At 51.8% G+C, this 15,189-nt stretch overlaps 6 protein-coding genes across 6 annotated transcripts; 2 read left to right on the top strand and 4 right to left on the bottom strand.

The window, feature by feature from the left end:
• Positions 1 to 1,877: 1,877 nt before the first annotated feature.
• On the bottom strand, positions 1,878 to 2,402 carry BROUX77_007082 (uncharacterized protein; the record flags this gene model as incomplete). The annotated part of the gene is made up of 1 exon (XM_073752138.1): positions 1,878 to 2,402. One exon carries the CDS (start codon positions 2,400 to 2,402, stop codon positions 1,878 to 1,880), a length of 525 nt encoding a protein of 174 aa, XP_073602493.1.
• Positions 2,403 to 2,466: 64 nt separating this feature from the next.
• Positions 2,467 to 3,084, bottom strand: BROUX77_007081 (uncharacterized protein; the record flags this gene model as incomplete). The annotated part of the gene is made up of 1 exon (XM_073752137.1): positions 2,467 to 3,084. One exon carries the CDS (start codon positions 3,082 to 3,084, stop codon positions 2,467 to 2,469), a length of 618 nt encoding a protein of 205 aa, XP_073602492.1.
• Positions 3,085 to 3,944: 860 nt separating this feature from the next.
• Positions 3,945 to 4,804, bottom strand: BROUX77_007080 (uncharacterized protein; the record flags this gene model as incomplete). Its single annotated transcript, XM_073752136.1, has 2 exons — positions 3,945 to 4,544; positions 4,640 to 4,804. 2 exons carry the CDS (start codon positions 4,802 to 4,804, stop codon positions 3,945 to 3,947), a joined length of 765 nt encoding a protein of 254 aa, XP_073602491.1.
• A 731-nt stretch (positions 4,805 to 5,535) lies between these two features.
• BROUX77_007079 (uncharacterized protein) lies at positions 5,536 to 6,453 on the top strand (the record flags this gene model as incomplete). The annotated part of the gene is made up of 2 exons (XM_073752135.1): positions 5,536 to 5,953; positions 6,128 to 6,453. 2 exons carry the CDS (start codon positions 5,536 to 5,538, stop codon positions 6,451 to 6,453), a joined length of 744 nt encoding a protein of 247 aa, XP_073602490.1.
• A 2,018-nt stretch (positions 6,454 to 8,471) lies between these two features.
• BROUX77_007078 (uncharacterized protein) lies at positions 8,472 to 10,478 on the top strand (the record flags this gene model as incomplete). The annotated part of the gene is made up of 1 exon (XM_073752134.1): positions 8,472 to 10,478. One exon carries the CDS (start codon positions 8,472 to 8,474, stop codon positions 10,476 to 10,478), a length of 2,007 nt encoding a protein of 668 aa, XP_073602489.1.
• An 850-nt stretch (positions 10,479 to 11,328) lies between these two features.
• BROUX77_007077 (uncharacterized protein) lies at positions 11,329 to 12,201 on the bottom strand (the record flags this gene model as incomplete). The annotated part of the gene is made up of 1 exon (XM_073752133.1): positions 11,329 to 12,201. The coding sequence occupies one exon, from the start codon at positions 12,199 to 12,201 to the stop codon at positions 11,329 to 11,331; it is 873 nt and encodes a 290-aa protein (XP_073602488.1).
• Between the last annotated feature and the right edge of the window lie 2,988 nt (positions 12,202 to 15,189).

Here is a 15,189-nt window from a genome sequence, read left to right as displayed (position 1 = left end):
CCTCACCGCTCAAGAAGCAATGGAACACGTCGGACGCCGACATCAAACATAATAAAAGGAGCCTTATCGTTGTAACTTTTGTTCTTCTCAAATGTCCACTTTCCTTCGAGATAAGTTGGGAAAACCGGCTACAGGGACGGGTCTGAAATGGGATATGTCGTTGGGATTGTGTAAATAATACAATGAAAGGACCAACCGACTAACTGGATGGTAACTATAAATATATATTTAAAGGGGGGTTGATTTGAGATCATGTTAAGGTTGGATCACAAGTACTGGATCCTCATAGTATGGGATGCAGTAGACAAAGGTCTCGAATTGAAGAGCAAATACTAAACTAACCAATGCGACGATCCAGTGTCTGTAGCCACCCCTTGGAACTCTTATTGTCTAACGGGTCTCTGTGTGCGTTGACTTTCTGGAACAAAACGCTACTGGATGCCATCTACCATATTCGTACCGTTCTTTCCCATGATAAAACCTAGGGAAGTCAATTCTTCCTTGAGAATTCACATTTTGATTTTTATCGCGTAGAGTCAGAACTTAGGGAGTCTCTTTACCACCTGCTGCAGGTGCTTCTCATGGCCTTTGTTGTCTTTGAAAACTTGCTTGGGCCTCTGACCACGACTTAGGGCAAAGGCAATCAGTTTCCCGAGTCCTCCTCGGCGGTCTCGTAATATTCATCGCTATCTTCTTCAAGCACAGGGGGAGGGAGGTTTGCGGCTGCGCGAACACCCTGCTGTCTCGGAGGGCGGGCAGACTCAAATGGGCAGTTGGGGGACTTGTGACCACCAGCGCCACAACGGAGGCACAGTCCTCGGGTTCTTCGCGACTGAAATTCTTTTTTGGTGACCCACTTCGCGCGACGGGGAGCACTAATATGAGTGGGCGTCCAGTCCATGGCATCAGGGGAGTGTTGCATTGGAGCGTTGTGGAACTGGGACGGCCGGGCAGGGTTCCTCGATGGGTGGGCATGTCGACACTCTTCGAGTTTCTGCTAGGCATTTAGCACTTGTTGTGCGTATTGTTCGTAAGTGGAGGGGTCCGGAAAGCCAGCCAGGGCGTTTCATTTCAACTTATGACCGGTATTTCGGGTAAAGGTCAGGCCTGGTATAATCATAACGGACCGGACGGAGGTCAGAGGAGGTGTTTCTCACAACTACTGGGGTCGTGGGGGCGGAGTTGGAGAGTCCCTGCATGTTGTTTTTGGGAGCCATTGTTGTTTCGTGGAAAACTTCTGGCTCGCCGGAGGCTTCTGGTAAGACACTGTCCTCTTGGAAGCTATGGCGAAGAGAAGAGTCGTCGTCAGAGGGTGCGAAGTAGTTTGGGGCCATAAGGTTCGGCCGTTGTGAATATTTAATGGCAGAGTAATAAAAGGTAAAAGTGTATCTCGATCCTTCGTGAGGTCGGCGGTAAGGTGAAAGTGGTGTAAGAGGGGGGGGGTGTAAATTCGAGATGATGTTAAGGTGTGATCACAAGTTTTGGTGTCTACAAACTCCAGAGTGACAGTACCGTCGGCGACCTTCTCGCGAATGTACATGTGGCCAACCCTGATATGTCTTGTGGCACGAGAGGTGGCATCAAGACGGCTGGCGGTGATCAAGGCTGCTTTCTTGTCAACGAATCCATACAGCTCGATTGGATTGCCGGTTTGTGCCGCGAAGTTGGCAACAAAAGCTCCAGCTGCCATAGATTCAGAGGCGGCTACCAATTCACTCTCCAGGGTGCTTCTAGTGACGACAGCCTGCCGCTTTGAAGACCAGATAACAGGGCCACCAGCGAGATGGATGATGTAGCCGGTGGTTGATTTAGCGTCAGAGCCATCTGCCCAGGTTGCATCGGAATATAGGTACGACTTGATGGGACCGTTGAGAGACTTAGCGGGGGACTTGGGTGAACCCAACGGAGAGAAGGTAGGTCTTGAGCACTTGCTGCCATTCATGGCCACTCTGCTTTAAGCCGTACAAAGTACGCTTGAGTTTGATGACCTTGCCTGTGCTGTAGCCAAAGTGCTCAGCAAGCTCAGGGTGGGCCATGAAGTAGCCGTCGACCTCCTTGGGGGCTCTGACATAGATGTCCTCGTGAATAATTCCGTGAAGGTAAGCTGCCGTGATGTCAAACTGTCGCAAGACTCTTCCTTTCATGGTGGCCATGGCTATGAGTATCCTCCATGAGTCAGAATGGGCCGTTGAAGCGAAGGTCTCGCCGTAGTCAACACCCTTGCGTTGCATATCCCCTCTGGCTCCAAAACAAGCCTTAAATCTACCGTCAGTCTCGACTTTGAAGACCCATCTCAAGGAAATAAGCTTCTGGTCCTTGGGCTTGTCAACGAAATCGAAAACCTTATAGGAAAGCATGGCTTCAATCTCCTTGCCCATGGCCTCAACCCACTTTTGGCTCATTGCCACTGCTTGTCGGGGGGTTGTCGAGCATAAGTTTCACTGGCTGGCGCCCTGTCTGGGTGGTTCAGGACTTTAGCTTTTCGATGATGATATCACCAGCTCGTTTGACAACATTCGGGATGGGCACAGCAGCTTGGAACTTCGTGAACTTATCCGTGAGAACCACAAAATATTTACAGTCGTTCATGGAAGTCCAACCCGCGTCAGCTACGTCGATGTGAATGCAGTCCATGATTGCGTGGACTAGGGGTCGGGAGTCTTGGGAAGTGAATCTAACAGCTTTGGCTTCAAGGCATGTGTCGCAGGCCCATTTGTCAGAAAACTTGGGATCTTGGATGAGTGAGCCTCTGGTTTCGGCAATGGTCTTGGCTAGGGCGATTCTGCCGACGTGATCGCAGCGCATGTGTATTGCTCGGGTGAGCTGTCCTTTGGTTTTGGTGGCTGGCAGGTCGTGGGTGACTGGATGCGGCTGGGTCATGGAGATGTGCGGAAGATCGTGGGGAAGAGGGAAGACGGTCTCTATCACTTCATCTGTTGAGTCAGGGATGAAAAAAGGGGCTTGTTCAACAGCGGCCAAGACAGAGACATCGTCAGTGGGAGGAATAGAAAGAGGCAGTTCGTCAATTGGGGAAACAGAAGGCTCAATGTTGGTGACGGGAATAGGAGAAGGGCATTCGTTCATAGGGAACGCGGCAGGTTCAATGTCGGGGTTAGTAATAGAAAGAGGCTGTTGGTCGATAGAAGCTACAGTAGGTTTGTCGTTGGGAGAAGGCGTAATGAGTTGGTAAGATCGAGATACGACCCGAGGCTGAAATCTGAACTTGTTATCGCAAGTAGCAAACAGTCTCCTGTTCTTGATGATCTTTCTGCCGGATACGATTCCTCCTGCCAAGTCCCATTGCTACAGAGATAAAATATTGAGTGAGGCGTTTGGGATAAGCAGGACATTATGGAGCTCAAGCAGAGCGTTTGATTCACGCAACCGAAGAACTACGACACCTTGTTTGGTAGCAATCGCGTTGCCATTACCAGTGGACACACAAACCCTTGTATTTACTATGGTACCAGGAACAAAATCCTCCTCCCGACTAACGACATGGACAGAGGCACCAGTGTCGGCCAACTATTTCAGCCAGCTATTGTGGAGAGGATCGGTGTCGGTTTCGTTCCGTGGTAGCAAAGTGAAGCAAGAGGACTTGATGGTAACAGTAGGGCAAGCAATTGGGGATGGCGAGTTCGTACAGTTGAGAGTGTCATTCTCCTGCTGAACCTCTTGGACGAGGTTGGCTGTTTGCTGCCGTCTGGCAGCAGGAGCACGTCTTCTTCTTGCGTCGAGTCTGGCCTGGTCCAGCGGCTTGGGGCAATGGTCAGAGTGATGACCGCGCTTGTTGCAGTTGTGGCAGCCGCCGCCGAATCTGCGTTGTCCCTGGGCATGTCCGTTGTTGGCTTTTCTAGGGACTGCGACCGGAGCTTTCTTGAACCTTTCGGCAGAAGAAATGCACTTCAATACATCCAAGAGAACGTCCCAGGTAGCAATCTAAATCAAGGAAACATGGAGATCCGAGCACCACGTATCTTGTTCAGACGTCCATCAGAGCTAACGCAAATACTCATGTCCTCAGCAGTTTCCAACAGAGATTCGTACCGTTTAAGAAACTTGGAGAGAGTTTCACCTGGTTCGAAATCACATGTTTGGAGTTTTGCCTGGAACTCCCTTTGCATGATGGGAGAAGCGTCTGCCGTTTTGGCCTTGAGGACTGAGAAGATTTCTTCGTAGGTAGTACAAAGACGGACAGCTTTCTGGAGCGAAACAGATAACGTGGCACGCAGATCTTGGAGGATGAGGATCCGCGGGGTGTTGTCAACGTAGACGAGGTCAGAAGGCTCAATGTCCAGAGCGGCGAATCCGGCAAGTACAAACTGGCACCAGGTGGCCCACTGAAGGGCAGAGGAAAGGATGGCAAACTGGGAGACCTTGAAGGACCAGCGCATCTCGTTCATGGACTGAACGGTGACGAGGCTGGCTCTGGCGTGGGCATCGTCGACATGTGGGTCCTTGGGGTGGTCGGAGAGAGGAGACTTGTCACGGACGGTGTAGTCACGGGGTTGGCGGGTAAGTTCTGCAATCTGGTCGTGCAGGAACTAGACCTCGCTGGCGGCGACGAGCTCGTCAGCGGGAGGCGCGGAGTCGCGTTCCATTTTCAAGCGTGGAGGCACGCGAGGGGAAGCGGAAAGACTAGAATCTGGGGCAGATTCTCGTGGACTGAAGAATAGTCCGAGAGTGGAGAGGACGGGAGGTCTGCCGGGGCAGAAGTCTTCACCGTCTGTGTGTCGACGTCTGGAGGCGAGTCTTCAGACGCAATTTGGGCTTTCTTCTTGGCTGAGGAGCGAGTCTCAACCATGAGAAAAATAGAAAGTGAGGGGGAAAATGGGTAGCAACTTCAGTGGAACAAACGTAGGCTCATAACCTGTGAAGATGATAAATGAAAGAATATATTAACTTAGTTGAGTGAAATATCAAAACTCGCTAGAACATAAAACGTAATCATGAATCCAAGAAGATCAGAGGTAACTTCCCTTTTATACCTCTGATGGGATTGGGGAATCTAATATCATTGGGGAGAGAATCAGGGCCGGGATCATGCCCTGATGTTGTAGTGTAACCCTAACCCTAACCACACTCAGCGCCACATATGAACGCCACATGTAAACGCCTCACAAAACACCACCACCTCCTCTTAAATACCCGTAGATAGCACAACACTCCTAAGCATTTACCAATAAAACCCTTAGTTCAACTTACACCTGATGATTGTTGAGAAATGGAATTGTGGATGATGACTCATCCTAGCAGCCTCAGTGGTTGAGTAACCCTAAGCGCCTCGCGGCGGTAAGCCAGCCTTGCCCGCTGCTGCCGCGATCTTTCTGGCTGCAAAGTCAACGTCACTCGCTTTATCTTTTGGGCTAAACTTTCCAACACTGCCATCCGCCAGCAGAAGCGTTTTTGTCGCGAACCGGCCGCTATTCGGAGACGTGAGTATTTATTTTTGCCACATACCAGGCTCTTTTTTTGTTTCTTTCCGGCGGCCCACAACCAAACCGACCCCGACCCGTTGGCTCTCGCTCTTCCGACATGCCCGCCGCCGCCCCGACCGAACACCTCTACAATGCCGCCGTGCTGGTCTCGACCTCGCTAGTCGTCTTCTTCACGGGCTTCCTGCTGGGCATCTACTCGATTCGCGGATACGTTATTTCGCCCGAGCTGGCCGAAGAGCGCCGCCGCAACCTCAACGACCCCGTCGAGAGCGACGAGAGCGACATTGACGATGCCCTGCTGCTGGATCATGCGCCCAACTGGTCCAATGGCTTCCAGGCGGATGTGCGTGACGGGCTGCGCAGTCGGCCCGAGGACCGGGGGGCTGTGAAGAAGAAGGAAAAGAAGGTGAAGACCAAGGAAATAAAGGAGACCGAAGAGACCGAGGAGGCGGCCGATGTCAATGAGGAGTGCAAGCTGGTGCTTGTGGTACGGACGGATCTGGGCATGACCAAGGGTAAGTCTTGTGGTTGTTTCGTTTCTTTGCCTCTTCTCTCGCTCGCACTGTCCTCTTTTTTCAACAATGGCATTTTCATGTTTTATTATCAAGTCACAAAGGGGACAGTTTTTTTTTTCTTTTTTTTTTTTCTTTGGACTCGCCAGGCTAACTCTCTTATCCGCAAATTCCCAGGCAAAATTGCTGCCCAGTGTGGCCACGCTACACTAGCATGCTATAAATCGATTTCCCGGAGCGCCCAGAACAGCCCCCTCAGCAAGGATGCCAAGATCCTACGTCAGTGGGAGAACTTGGGCCAGGCCAAGATTGCGCTCCAGACCAAGAGCGAGGATGAACTCATGACGCTTCTGGGCACTGCACGGTCTCTGGGCGTCACGGCACAGGTCATCCAAGACGCTGGCCGCACGCAAATCGACCCCGGCAGCTTGACGGTCCTGGGCGTTGGCCCGGCTCCCAAGAGCCAGATTGACCAGATCACAGGCGACCTGAAGCTACTATGAGCGACGTGCGGGCACTTGTGCGGGTGCAAAACTTGATTGGATGGGCAGGGAGATGGTGCGAGTTTAATAGCCAAATCTCCGGCGGAATGATTGAGGCTTTGCTCGCCAGAGCCTCTTTTCTCGGCAACAAAGAGCCTCACTTGTGTTTGGAGAACAAGCAGCCAGGGCTCGAGCATGTAGCTAGCTAGTTATGTACTATGCATGTATGTATGTATAGACACGCATAGTCATAGGAGGGCTAACTAACGGCTGTATAATGTCAATACCCCCTCTTACTCCAAGCTGAGATGCTTGGAACTAGTGCCATTGGACGTGTGTCTAGGCCCTTGTTTGTAATTGGCTCTTCCTATCACTGCTGAGAATTTTTCTTTTCTTTTCTTCTTTAGTCTAGCCAGGACATGACTCTTCTTGCAAGTCCGTTGTCGCACAGCAGAAAAAAAATCTTTTTTTTTTTCCCCTTCCCTTCCCTTCCCTCGAGTCCAGGAAGACCCCGTTCCTTTGACAAGGGAAGACAATGAGCGAGTCGTCGTGTTGAATTCCCATGGGCCTAGGCGAGCCTGGTCTCGGAACTCTGCCAGCTAGGGCAAAGCCATGGCACAAAGGGTGGCTGATCTTTTTCTTGGCCTGAGGCTTGGGGTTTGTAGTCTAACTAGATTCAGATTCAGATTCACTCGTGCTCTGGACAGTTCCAGGGAGGGAGGAGAAAGCTCCTCAGACAGCAAGACCAAAAGTAACTGAGCAACACGGACAGCAAGAGGACATGTGCTTCCCAATCGGAGCCGGATTACTGACATGAAGGCAACATATATTTGTGACAGTGACAGAACTGGCGCCCATGGCTCTATATAGCCTGAATTACCGGAAAAGCTGCCTGTGAGGTGGGAGAAGGCAAAAAAAGAATGAGCAGTGATGGAGGCTTTTGCTTGACGGTTCCCCTCTTTTCTCCAGTCCCCCGCCCCTTTCCAGAGCTTCAGCCATGTGTTTCCAAGACGGAATAACTAGTTGATAATCTCTGCATGTTCACATGACCTCTGCGAGACTGCCATGTGACCTGGAAAGGTTCGTTCAGCGCTGGCGGAGTGGATTGGATTGTCCCTTTTTCATTCCAGGGTCCCCTGTCGAGAGGCAGGTTTGGCAGCTGGCTCAAAACAACAAAGGCGCACTCATGTCAGCGGTCTCAATCTGTGGCCTTGTGATTGTTGTTGTTTCTGGGAAGAATCGTGAAGACGATGTGGCTACAAGGCACATGGAAATATACTTCGTCTGATGTTGCTGTTGCGCTGCGGCAACTGCTCTGCTCAACTCGGGCAGTGGCCTCGGAGAAGAAGAGAAGAAAATGATCTTGCCAGATTTATTATGGTTATTACTTGAATGCAATACATGCAGAGAAGGAAGGAAGGAGGCGGATGTTCATCACCGACGACAACTTTGTGACTGCCGGGGGAGGAAGGGCAACTGCCCGAAGAAGAAAAAGAAAAAGAAAAAAGAACTCAATATATAAGTCTTCCCTAACTACTTCATCTCTCTCACTCCGCGTTCATGGCTGACGGGTCGCTATTTATTTTATTTATAACCCAACAGCGAGCCTAGCCTTGGAGTTTGTGGGTATCTCTGTTTTCTTCATTTCCAGCCTAAAGCCATCTTGTCGCGTCTCTTTCTTTCTCTCTCTCCTCCTCCAAGTCAGCTTTCTGCTTCGGGCCTCTGATCCTCGGCACACTCAAAACGAGAAAAAAGGCTGCTGGAAAGCGTAAGCCACCCCCTCCTCTCCCCCATTTTATGCTTCCGCTCTTGTGTCCATCCGGTTAGCCTCTGATCTCAGAACTGACGTGCGTCATTCTTTAGTACACCAGCTGGCCTTCCTGAGTCTCCAATACTTTCAGTTTCTTGACTCCCCCCCAGAGCTACATTATCCGTCAGAGGACTGGACTCGGATTGCAACTCGCGTCCTTTTGCAATTACTCCCTCCCCATCTTCTCTCCTCTCATTTTACCCTAGATTAGTCCGCCCTCCTGGCCATCATGTCACAATTGCTTCGCTCCCGGGCCATGATGCGCCGAGTCGCTGCCACCTCGGCTGTCGGCTTGGCCGGCGCCGGCCTTCTCTACTGGACCGTCAAGCCGCAAAACATTCCCGGCCACGGGCCCGCTGCCGTGCCGCCCGTCTACGACGCCGACGGCAAGCTCATTGTCCCGCGCTTCCCGCGGATCAAGAGCCGCACCGAGCAACTAGACGAGCTGCGCAAGCGCGGCGTTGCCGTCGTCAACGGCTCGGACCCCAATGCCGAGTACGACATGCTGGTGATTGGCGGCGGAGCCACGGGCGCCGGCGTGGCGCTGGACGCCGTAACGCGCGGCCTCAAGGTCGCCATGGTGGAGCGGGACGACTTCAGCTCGGGCACCAGTAGCAAAAGCACCAAGCTGGTCCACGGCGGCGTGCGCTACCTCGAAAAGGCGTTCTGGAATCTCGACTACGCGCAGTACGAGCTGGTGTGTGAGGCTCTCAAGGAGCGCAAGTACTTTTTACAGACAGCCCCCCACCTGAGCTCCTGGCTGCCCATCATGCTGCCGGTGACGTCATGGTGGAAGGCCCCGTACTTCTGGGCCGGCACCAAGGCCTACGACCTGTTGGCAGGGTCCGAGGGCATTGAGAGCTCATACTTTCTCACCCGCAGCAAGGCCATTGAGGCCTTCCCCATGCTCAAAACCGACGACTTAGTCGGGGCCTTAGTCTACTACGACGGCGCCCACAACGATTCCCGGATGAACGTCTCTCTGGCCATGACGGCATCGCTCTACGGCGCCACGGTGGCCAACCACACCGAAGTCACCTCGCTGCTCAAGGACGACGGCGGCCGCCTCATCGGCGCCACGGTCGTAGACAAGATTGCCGAGATCAACGGCGCCAAGGCCGAGCCCATCACCATCCGCGCCAAGTGCGTCGTCAACTGCACCGGCCCGTTCTCCGATGCCATCCGCGCCATGGACGACGGCACCGTCAAGAACATTGTCGCGCCGTCTTCCGGCGTGCACATTATCCTCCCCGGCTACTTTTGCCCCAAGAACCTCGGCCTGCTCGACCCCTCCACCTCGGACGGCCGTGTCGTCTTCTTCCTCCCGTGGCAGGGCAACGTGATTGCCGGCACCACCGACGACCCGTGCAACATCTCCAAGAACCCCATCCCCGAGGACAAGGCCATTGAGTGGATCCTGAGCGAGGTGCGCGGCTACCTTGGCCCCGACGTGCACATTGGCCGGGACGATGTCCTGGCTGCCTGGTCCGGCATCCGGCCGCTGGTCAAGGACCCCAAGGCCAAAAACACCGAGTCCCTGGTCCGCAACCACCTGGTCGACATCTCGCCCTCGGGCCTGGTGACGTGCGCCGGCGGCAAGTGGACCACGTACCGCCAGATGGCCGAAGACTGCGTCGACGCCGCCATTGACAACTTTCACCTGCCCACGGCCGCCATCGACAAGGCGCCGCGCATCTCCGGCTCCGACTCGGTCGACGACGCTGCGATCCTCGACGGCAAGTGCCAGACGCACAACGTCCGCCTGGTCGGCGCCCACGGCTTCAGCCAGACGCTCTTCATCCCGCTGATCCAGAACTTTGGCCTGGAGAACGACGTCGCCAAGCACCTGGCCGAGAACTACGGCGACCGTGCCTGGGCCGTTGCCGAGCTCTGCAAGCCCACCAACCAGCGCTTCCCGGTCCGCGGCGAGCGCATCTCGGCGCTGTATCCGTTTGTCGACGGCGAGGTCCGCTATGCCGTGCGCTCTGAGTATGCCCAGACCGCCGTCGACGTGCTGGCCCGCCGCACGCGTCTTTCGTTCCTCAACGCCAAAGCCGCCCTCGAGGCCCTGCCCAAGGTCATTGATATCATGGCCGAGGAGCTCAAGTGGGACAACAAGCGCCGGGCTGCCGAGTGGACTGATACTGTCCGGTTCCTCGAGTCCATGGGCCTCCCAAAGCACCTCCTGAACACTACTCGCAAGGAAGTTGAGGCGGGCAGGCTAAACTCGGCCTAAAGACTGCGTCTTTTGGCAAGCAAGCTTGGGCATCTAATCTAGAGTCATGTTCAAACTTGGCTGCCGGCACTCAATGCCTCTTACCTTTCTCACGTGTCTTTTTTTCCTGGGCTGCTTTGTGCGATGGGGGTTCTGTCTTAATCACTGCGTTCTTTTTATCTGATGGCTTTGCTTGGGTTGTTTGTTTCTCTTGTTCCTTTTTCCGGGCGTTGTAGGCTTGGATTGTCTTCTTAATGTACATATAAAACTATAACTACGTATAACCATGTGTGTGATCCGTCGATGTTGTTCATGACAGCAGAGGGATGCCTGTATAAAGATGGCTTCAACTTCTAGTGAACGATAACCTGATCGACTTTGGAGAGCATTTCACTGAAACAAGATTTCATATAGAGGAGAAATGAATGATTCTATGCTATATACACAAGCAGCTTCAAGTAAAAATGCCTTTGTAGCCGCAAAAGATGAAATCCTGACAAGTGCGATAATGATGCAAAAAAAAGGAAAAAAGAAAAAGAAAACCCGATCGGTCCTTGGTGATCGGAATGTTGGTGTCCTGTAACCAAACCAAGATGATAAAAGAGAGAAACCAGACAAAGGGAAGGAGACATGAGAAAAAGAAAAAGGAAAAGGGAAAAGACAACGGAAAGGATATAGATGAAAGTATGCAAATAACCAATATGCAAGTAACAAGCGGCCGCGTTTCGTCAAGGCCGGCAGTTCATAAGCGTAAGGCAATCGTAAGAAAAGAAAAAGAAAGAAAAAGGAAAAAAAAAAACAGTGAGAGATACCCGGGGCTCGGGAAGAAATGCCCGCCGGAGCCGCTCAAGAGCCCTCGCCGGGAGGACTCCTAGTACCCAGACATTTGCAGGCCTGCTGCTGAGGCCACGCTCTTCTTCTTCTTCGCAAGGCCCAGGCGTGCGCTCATCTTTCTCCAGCCTCCACTGTTGTTGTTGGTACACGGCTTATTGGACGGAGAGCCGGCAAGCGTCCATTCAAACACGGGCGGCGTCGGCGGCGGCGTCACCGGCTCGCCCAGCGGGCTGCTCCCGCGCATCTCGTCCTTGTCCAGACCACCGCTGTCAGACCGGCCGTGCATGTACTTGTAGTGGGACTCGTCGGCCAGAGCCCCCGACGCCGTCACGATGCTTTCGACCCACGGCCCGAGAACAGAGTCGGTCATGAGTTCGTGGACGATGCGGACAATGCCGGCCAGAGCGTCCGGGTGCGGGATGGCTGCAAAATAGTCAATGCTGAGCACAGGCTCCTTGACGTAGGCGGGAATGTTGATTTCGCGCGTGGCATACGGCATCAGGTACACGCGGAGCAGCTTTTCCCACAGCCGGGTCAGGTGGTCGATGTCTCGCGCCGAGAACTGGCCGGCGCTGCGCTCTAGGGTGCGGATGTACGTCAGGCGGTACTGCTCGGCGTCGAGGGAAAACTCGAGCGTCTCGAGACAGTGGTTCTGCGAGAGATAGGCCATGAAGGCGCCGAGTGTGAATGGCGGCGGCGCCCGGTTCTTCAGCACGTCTTGCAGGTCGGGGCGGAGAAGAGACATTGAGGAGGAAAAGCGCGCGCTCGAGGGCCGCGAGCACGAGGAGACAGACGAGGCAGAGTCGTCAAAGAGGCAGTTGGTGTCGTTGGCGGATGTGCTGCTGGACTGGACTGTGTAGTATGGACTGAGATTTTGGTGCGCGAACCGACGGTGTTCGGGTCTCGGCATCGTGGGAGAACCGGCAAAGCAAAATACGCGGAAAATGGTTAGGGATGAGCGACCGGAGAACAAATGCCAAACACTTTTTTTCAAAAAGATGAGCGCCAGCAGTCGGAGGATAACGTCATCGAGTCCTTGATTCCTTTCTTTTTGGCAGCTGCAAAACTCGAGTCGAGTCCGATGAAGATTGTAAAGAGGAAATAACAAAAAAAGGAAGAAAGAAGAAAGAAGAAAGACGCAAAGTTTCTGTGACCTCTGGAAGCCGCAACAAGGCGACAATTGCCTTCCTTTATTTAGGACTAGCCGAGTTCCTTGGGCACCTTCCTAATCCAGATCCCTCGAGTCAACAACATGAACTCCTTCGCTCGGCCTTGCCCTTTTTTCTCTTTTTCTTTTTTTCCTTTTTTGCTCCCCCCATCCCATTTTTTGCCCATTTTTTTTCGCCTTCTCCTCTACACAGCCTAACTAACAGCCCAGTCCATACGGCTTTTTCCCACTATTATCGGGAAGAATCAACCACCCGGCCTGCCAAGAAGGAGCGGCCCACGGATCAGATAGTGATCGTCTACAGGAAAAGAAGGAGAAGAGGAAAAAAAAAAGCGAAATGATGAGGAGAAGCGTCGGCCTTGCAGACGCTTTCTGTAGAGTTATGTTATGAGATTGGAGACAGCTCCATGTTGGAGTAGTTAGCCGTATAGTTAGTTAGAGATGGGAACAGTGTATGTAATAAAAAAAGCATGAAGCTAATTGAAAAGGACTCAACTTGCACAGAGGCACAGACCAAGATCTTTGTACATACAGATGTATATATGCTTGCACAACCACACAAGTATAGACAGGTTTATACATATATTGCCAGGACTCCTTGCACAAGATGTCAACAATGGAGACAAAAAAAAAAGTGTGACATTTCTTGCGTCACACCCTCGCTCACTCACATGTGACCCTGGCCTGGCTTGGCCTGGCCCCGGACAAACAAAGAAGAGTGGCAGTGAAAGCTTCGGAATGTCACAGCTGCCGGGTCGGGGCGAAATGTGGCAAAAAGACAAAAAAGGGTTTCTTGCTCGTGGCCCTGTTGAGGCAACGAAAGGATTTCCAGCTGTTGTATAGTTGGTTATAGAGACGACAAGCAAGTGACAAGTGTAGGCTGCGTGCAAATTGTACAAATGGTTGTTAGACACAGCCAGTCCCCCGAGTTGATCTACATGTTATATCTAGCTACCTTGAAATAAAGGGAAACAGAAGAAAAAAAGCCCGCAGGAAATAGGGCTGAGGAGAACCACCCACAACCAGCCCAGAGCCAATCATGGCATGTCCTCTTGTCGAATATACGTCCAGTTAGTCAACTATACAAAACAAACCGCCTTCTTCCTGTTGACAACTCAAACCTGACTTTGTGTTTGTTTGGCCAAGAGATCCATCCATCCAGCCTGGTCCTTGGACGGATCCCCTGCCAGACAGGCCCAAAGCCAAAGGGCATTCCGCGCTTCCTTTAAGTGGGGGTTTCTATGACTAGGGACAACCCAACTGGCCAAAGCTCAGCCAGTCAGTCACTCAGTCTCTCGCTCCATCTTGCTCGCTCGCGTTAGTTTAGCAGGTATGAGGCAATCGCGCAGGCCAAAGCCCTACAGCCCTTTTTTTCCCCTTGTTTTTTTTTCTGTTTTCTTTTTTCACGTCAGGCTTCAGCAAAGAGGAAGAGAACTAACTTGCGACAAAATTCGCAGCCAACTATTATATATTATTACGTACATGATGTACACCCTGATGAACTCGAAATCAGTCGAGTTTGTTCCACAATGTCCCACTCACCATCACTTGACTAACTAGTTACCTTCCTGACAAAGGCTCAACGTAAAAACTGACTGCCACAGGAAACGCCAAGTTCGTGAATCAATCAATAGTCTTCCTTTTCTTTCTTCTCGCGCGCCCTCGGCTTCTCTCCTAACCCCGTCGTCAAAAGTCAGCGGAGCCTAAAGTGGAAAGAACCCCGAGCAAAGAAATATGTACCGAGTAGTTGCTGCTTGTGCAGATGTGGTACTTGCACACATACCTACATTGATTGTAAGAAAGATTGATAACAGCGATGGAAAGAGAGAGAAACACTCGAGAACCCGCCTAGAAAAGCAGCTAGAACAACTGTAGAAGATTCTATAGTTATTCCATTAGCGGGGATTTCGTCTTCTAAGCAAAAAAAAAAAAAAAAAAAAAAAAAAAACAAAGACAAGAATCTGATATGGATAAAAATAGAAATGGCCTCAACCCCCTCCCCCCTCACAAACACCACCAAAAAAACACACACAAACTCCCAATGCCTCAACCTCGGGACTCGCGGAATACTCTCCGGTAGAAACCATCGACACTCTCCATCCTTACCTTTTCTCCCTCACACACACACGCAAACGCCACCATGTAGAACAAGCACCAACTACAACCCCCGACCCAGACCATGTCATGTATACATGGACCAACACTAACTATTCCCAAGTTCAAGAAATGCACCGCGCGCCCCTCTCCGTTGTCAATTCCACGGTCGGGCCCACCGAAACAAGGGCGCAGACAGAAGAAAAAAAAAAAAGGAAAAAAAAAGGAGAAAAATAAAAAAAAAAAAAAAAAAAAAAAAAAAAAGAGAAAAACTTCCGCCCCCCCCCCTCTAAGACGATAGGTAAGCCACCACCCACAGCTAGCCCTTTTTTACGTCACAGTTGACATCTGAGCGCTTTGCTGTCCCGGCATTGCTTCTCTCGAACTTTCCGAGGATAGCTAAAGGGAGAAAACAAAGAGAGAGAGAGAAAAAAAAAAGAAGAAAAGAAAAGGGCATGTGCCAGCGCACAGGAACAAAAAAAACCCATTTTTAGCATCTTTTGCCCTTGTGTCAAATAGTCGTCCATGTATGCCCAATAATTCGCCAACTAAACAAGCTAATATATGCCGTAATGGTACATGTGCCGTGCAATGTATTCGAGCAATATTGAAACCCTACTGTTGGTTATACGTATG

Source organism: Berkeleyomyces rouxiae (genome assembly GCF_048999995.1).
Source record: "Berkeleyomyces rouxiae strain 22BRR77 chromosome Unknown BrBRR77_ptg000011l, whole genome shotgun sequence".
Taxonomy (NCBI): domain Eukaryota; kingdom Fungi; phylum Ascomycota; class Sordariomycetes; order Microascales; family Ceratocystidaceae; genus Berkeleyomyces; species Berkeleyomyces rouxiae.
This window is presented reverse-complemented; position numbering and strand designations above follow the sequence as displayed.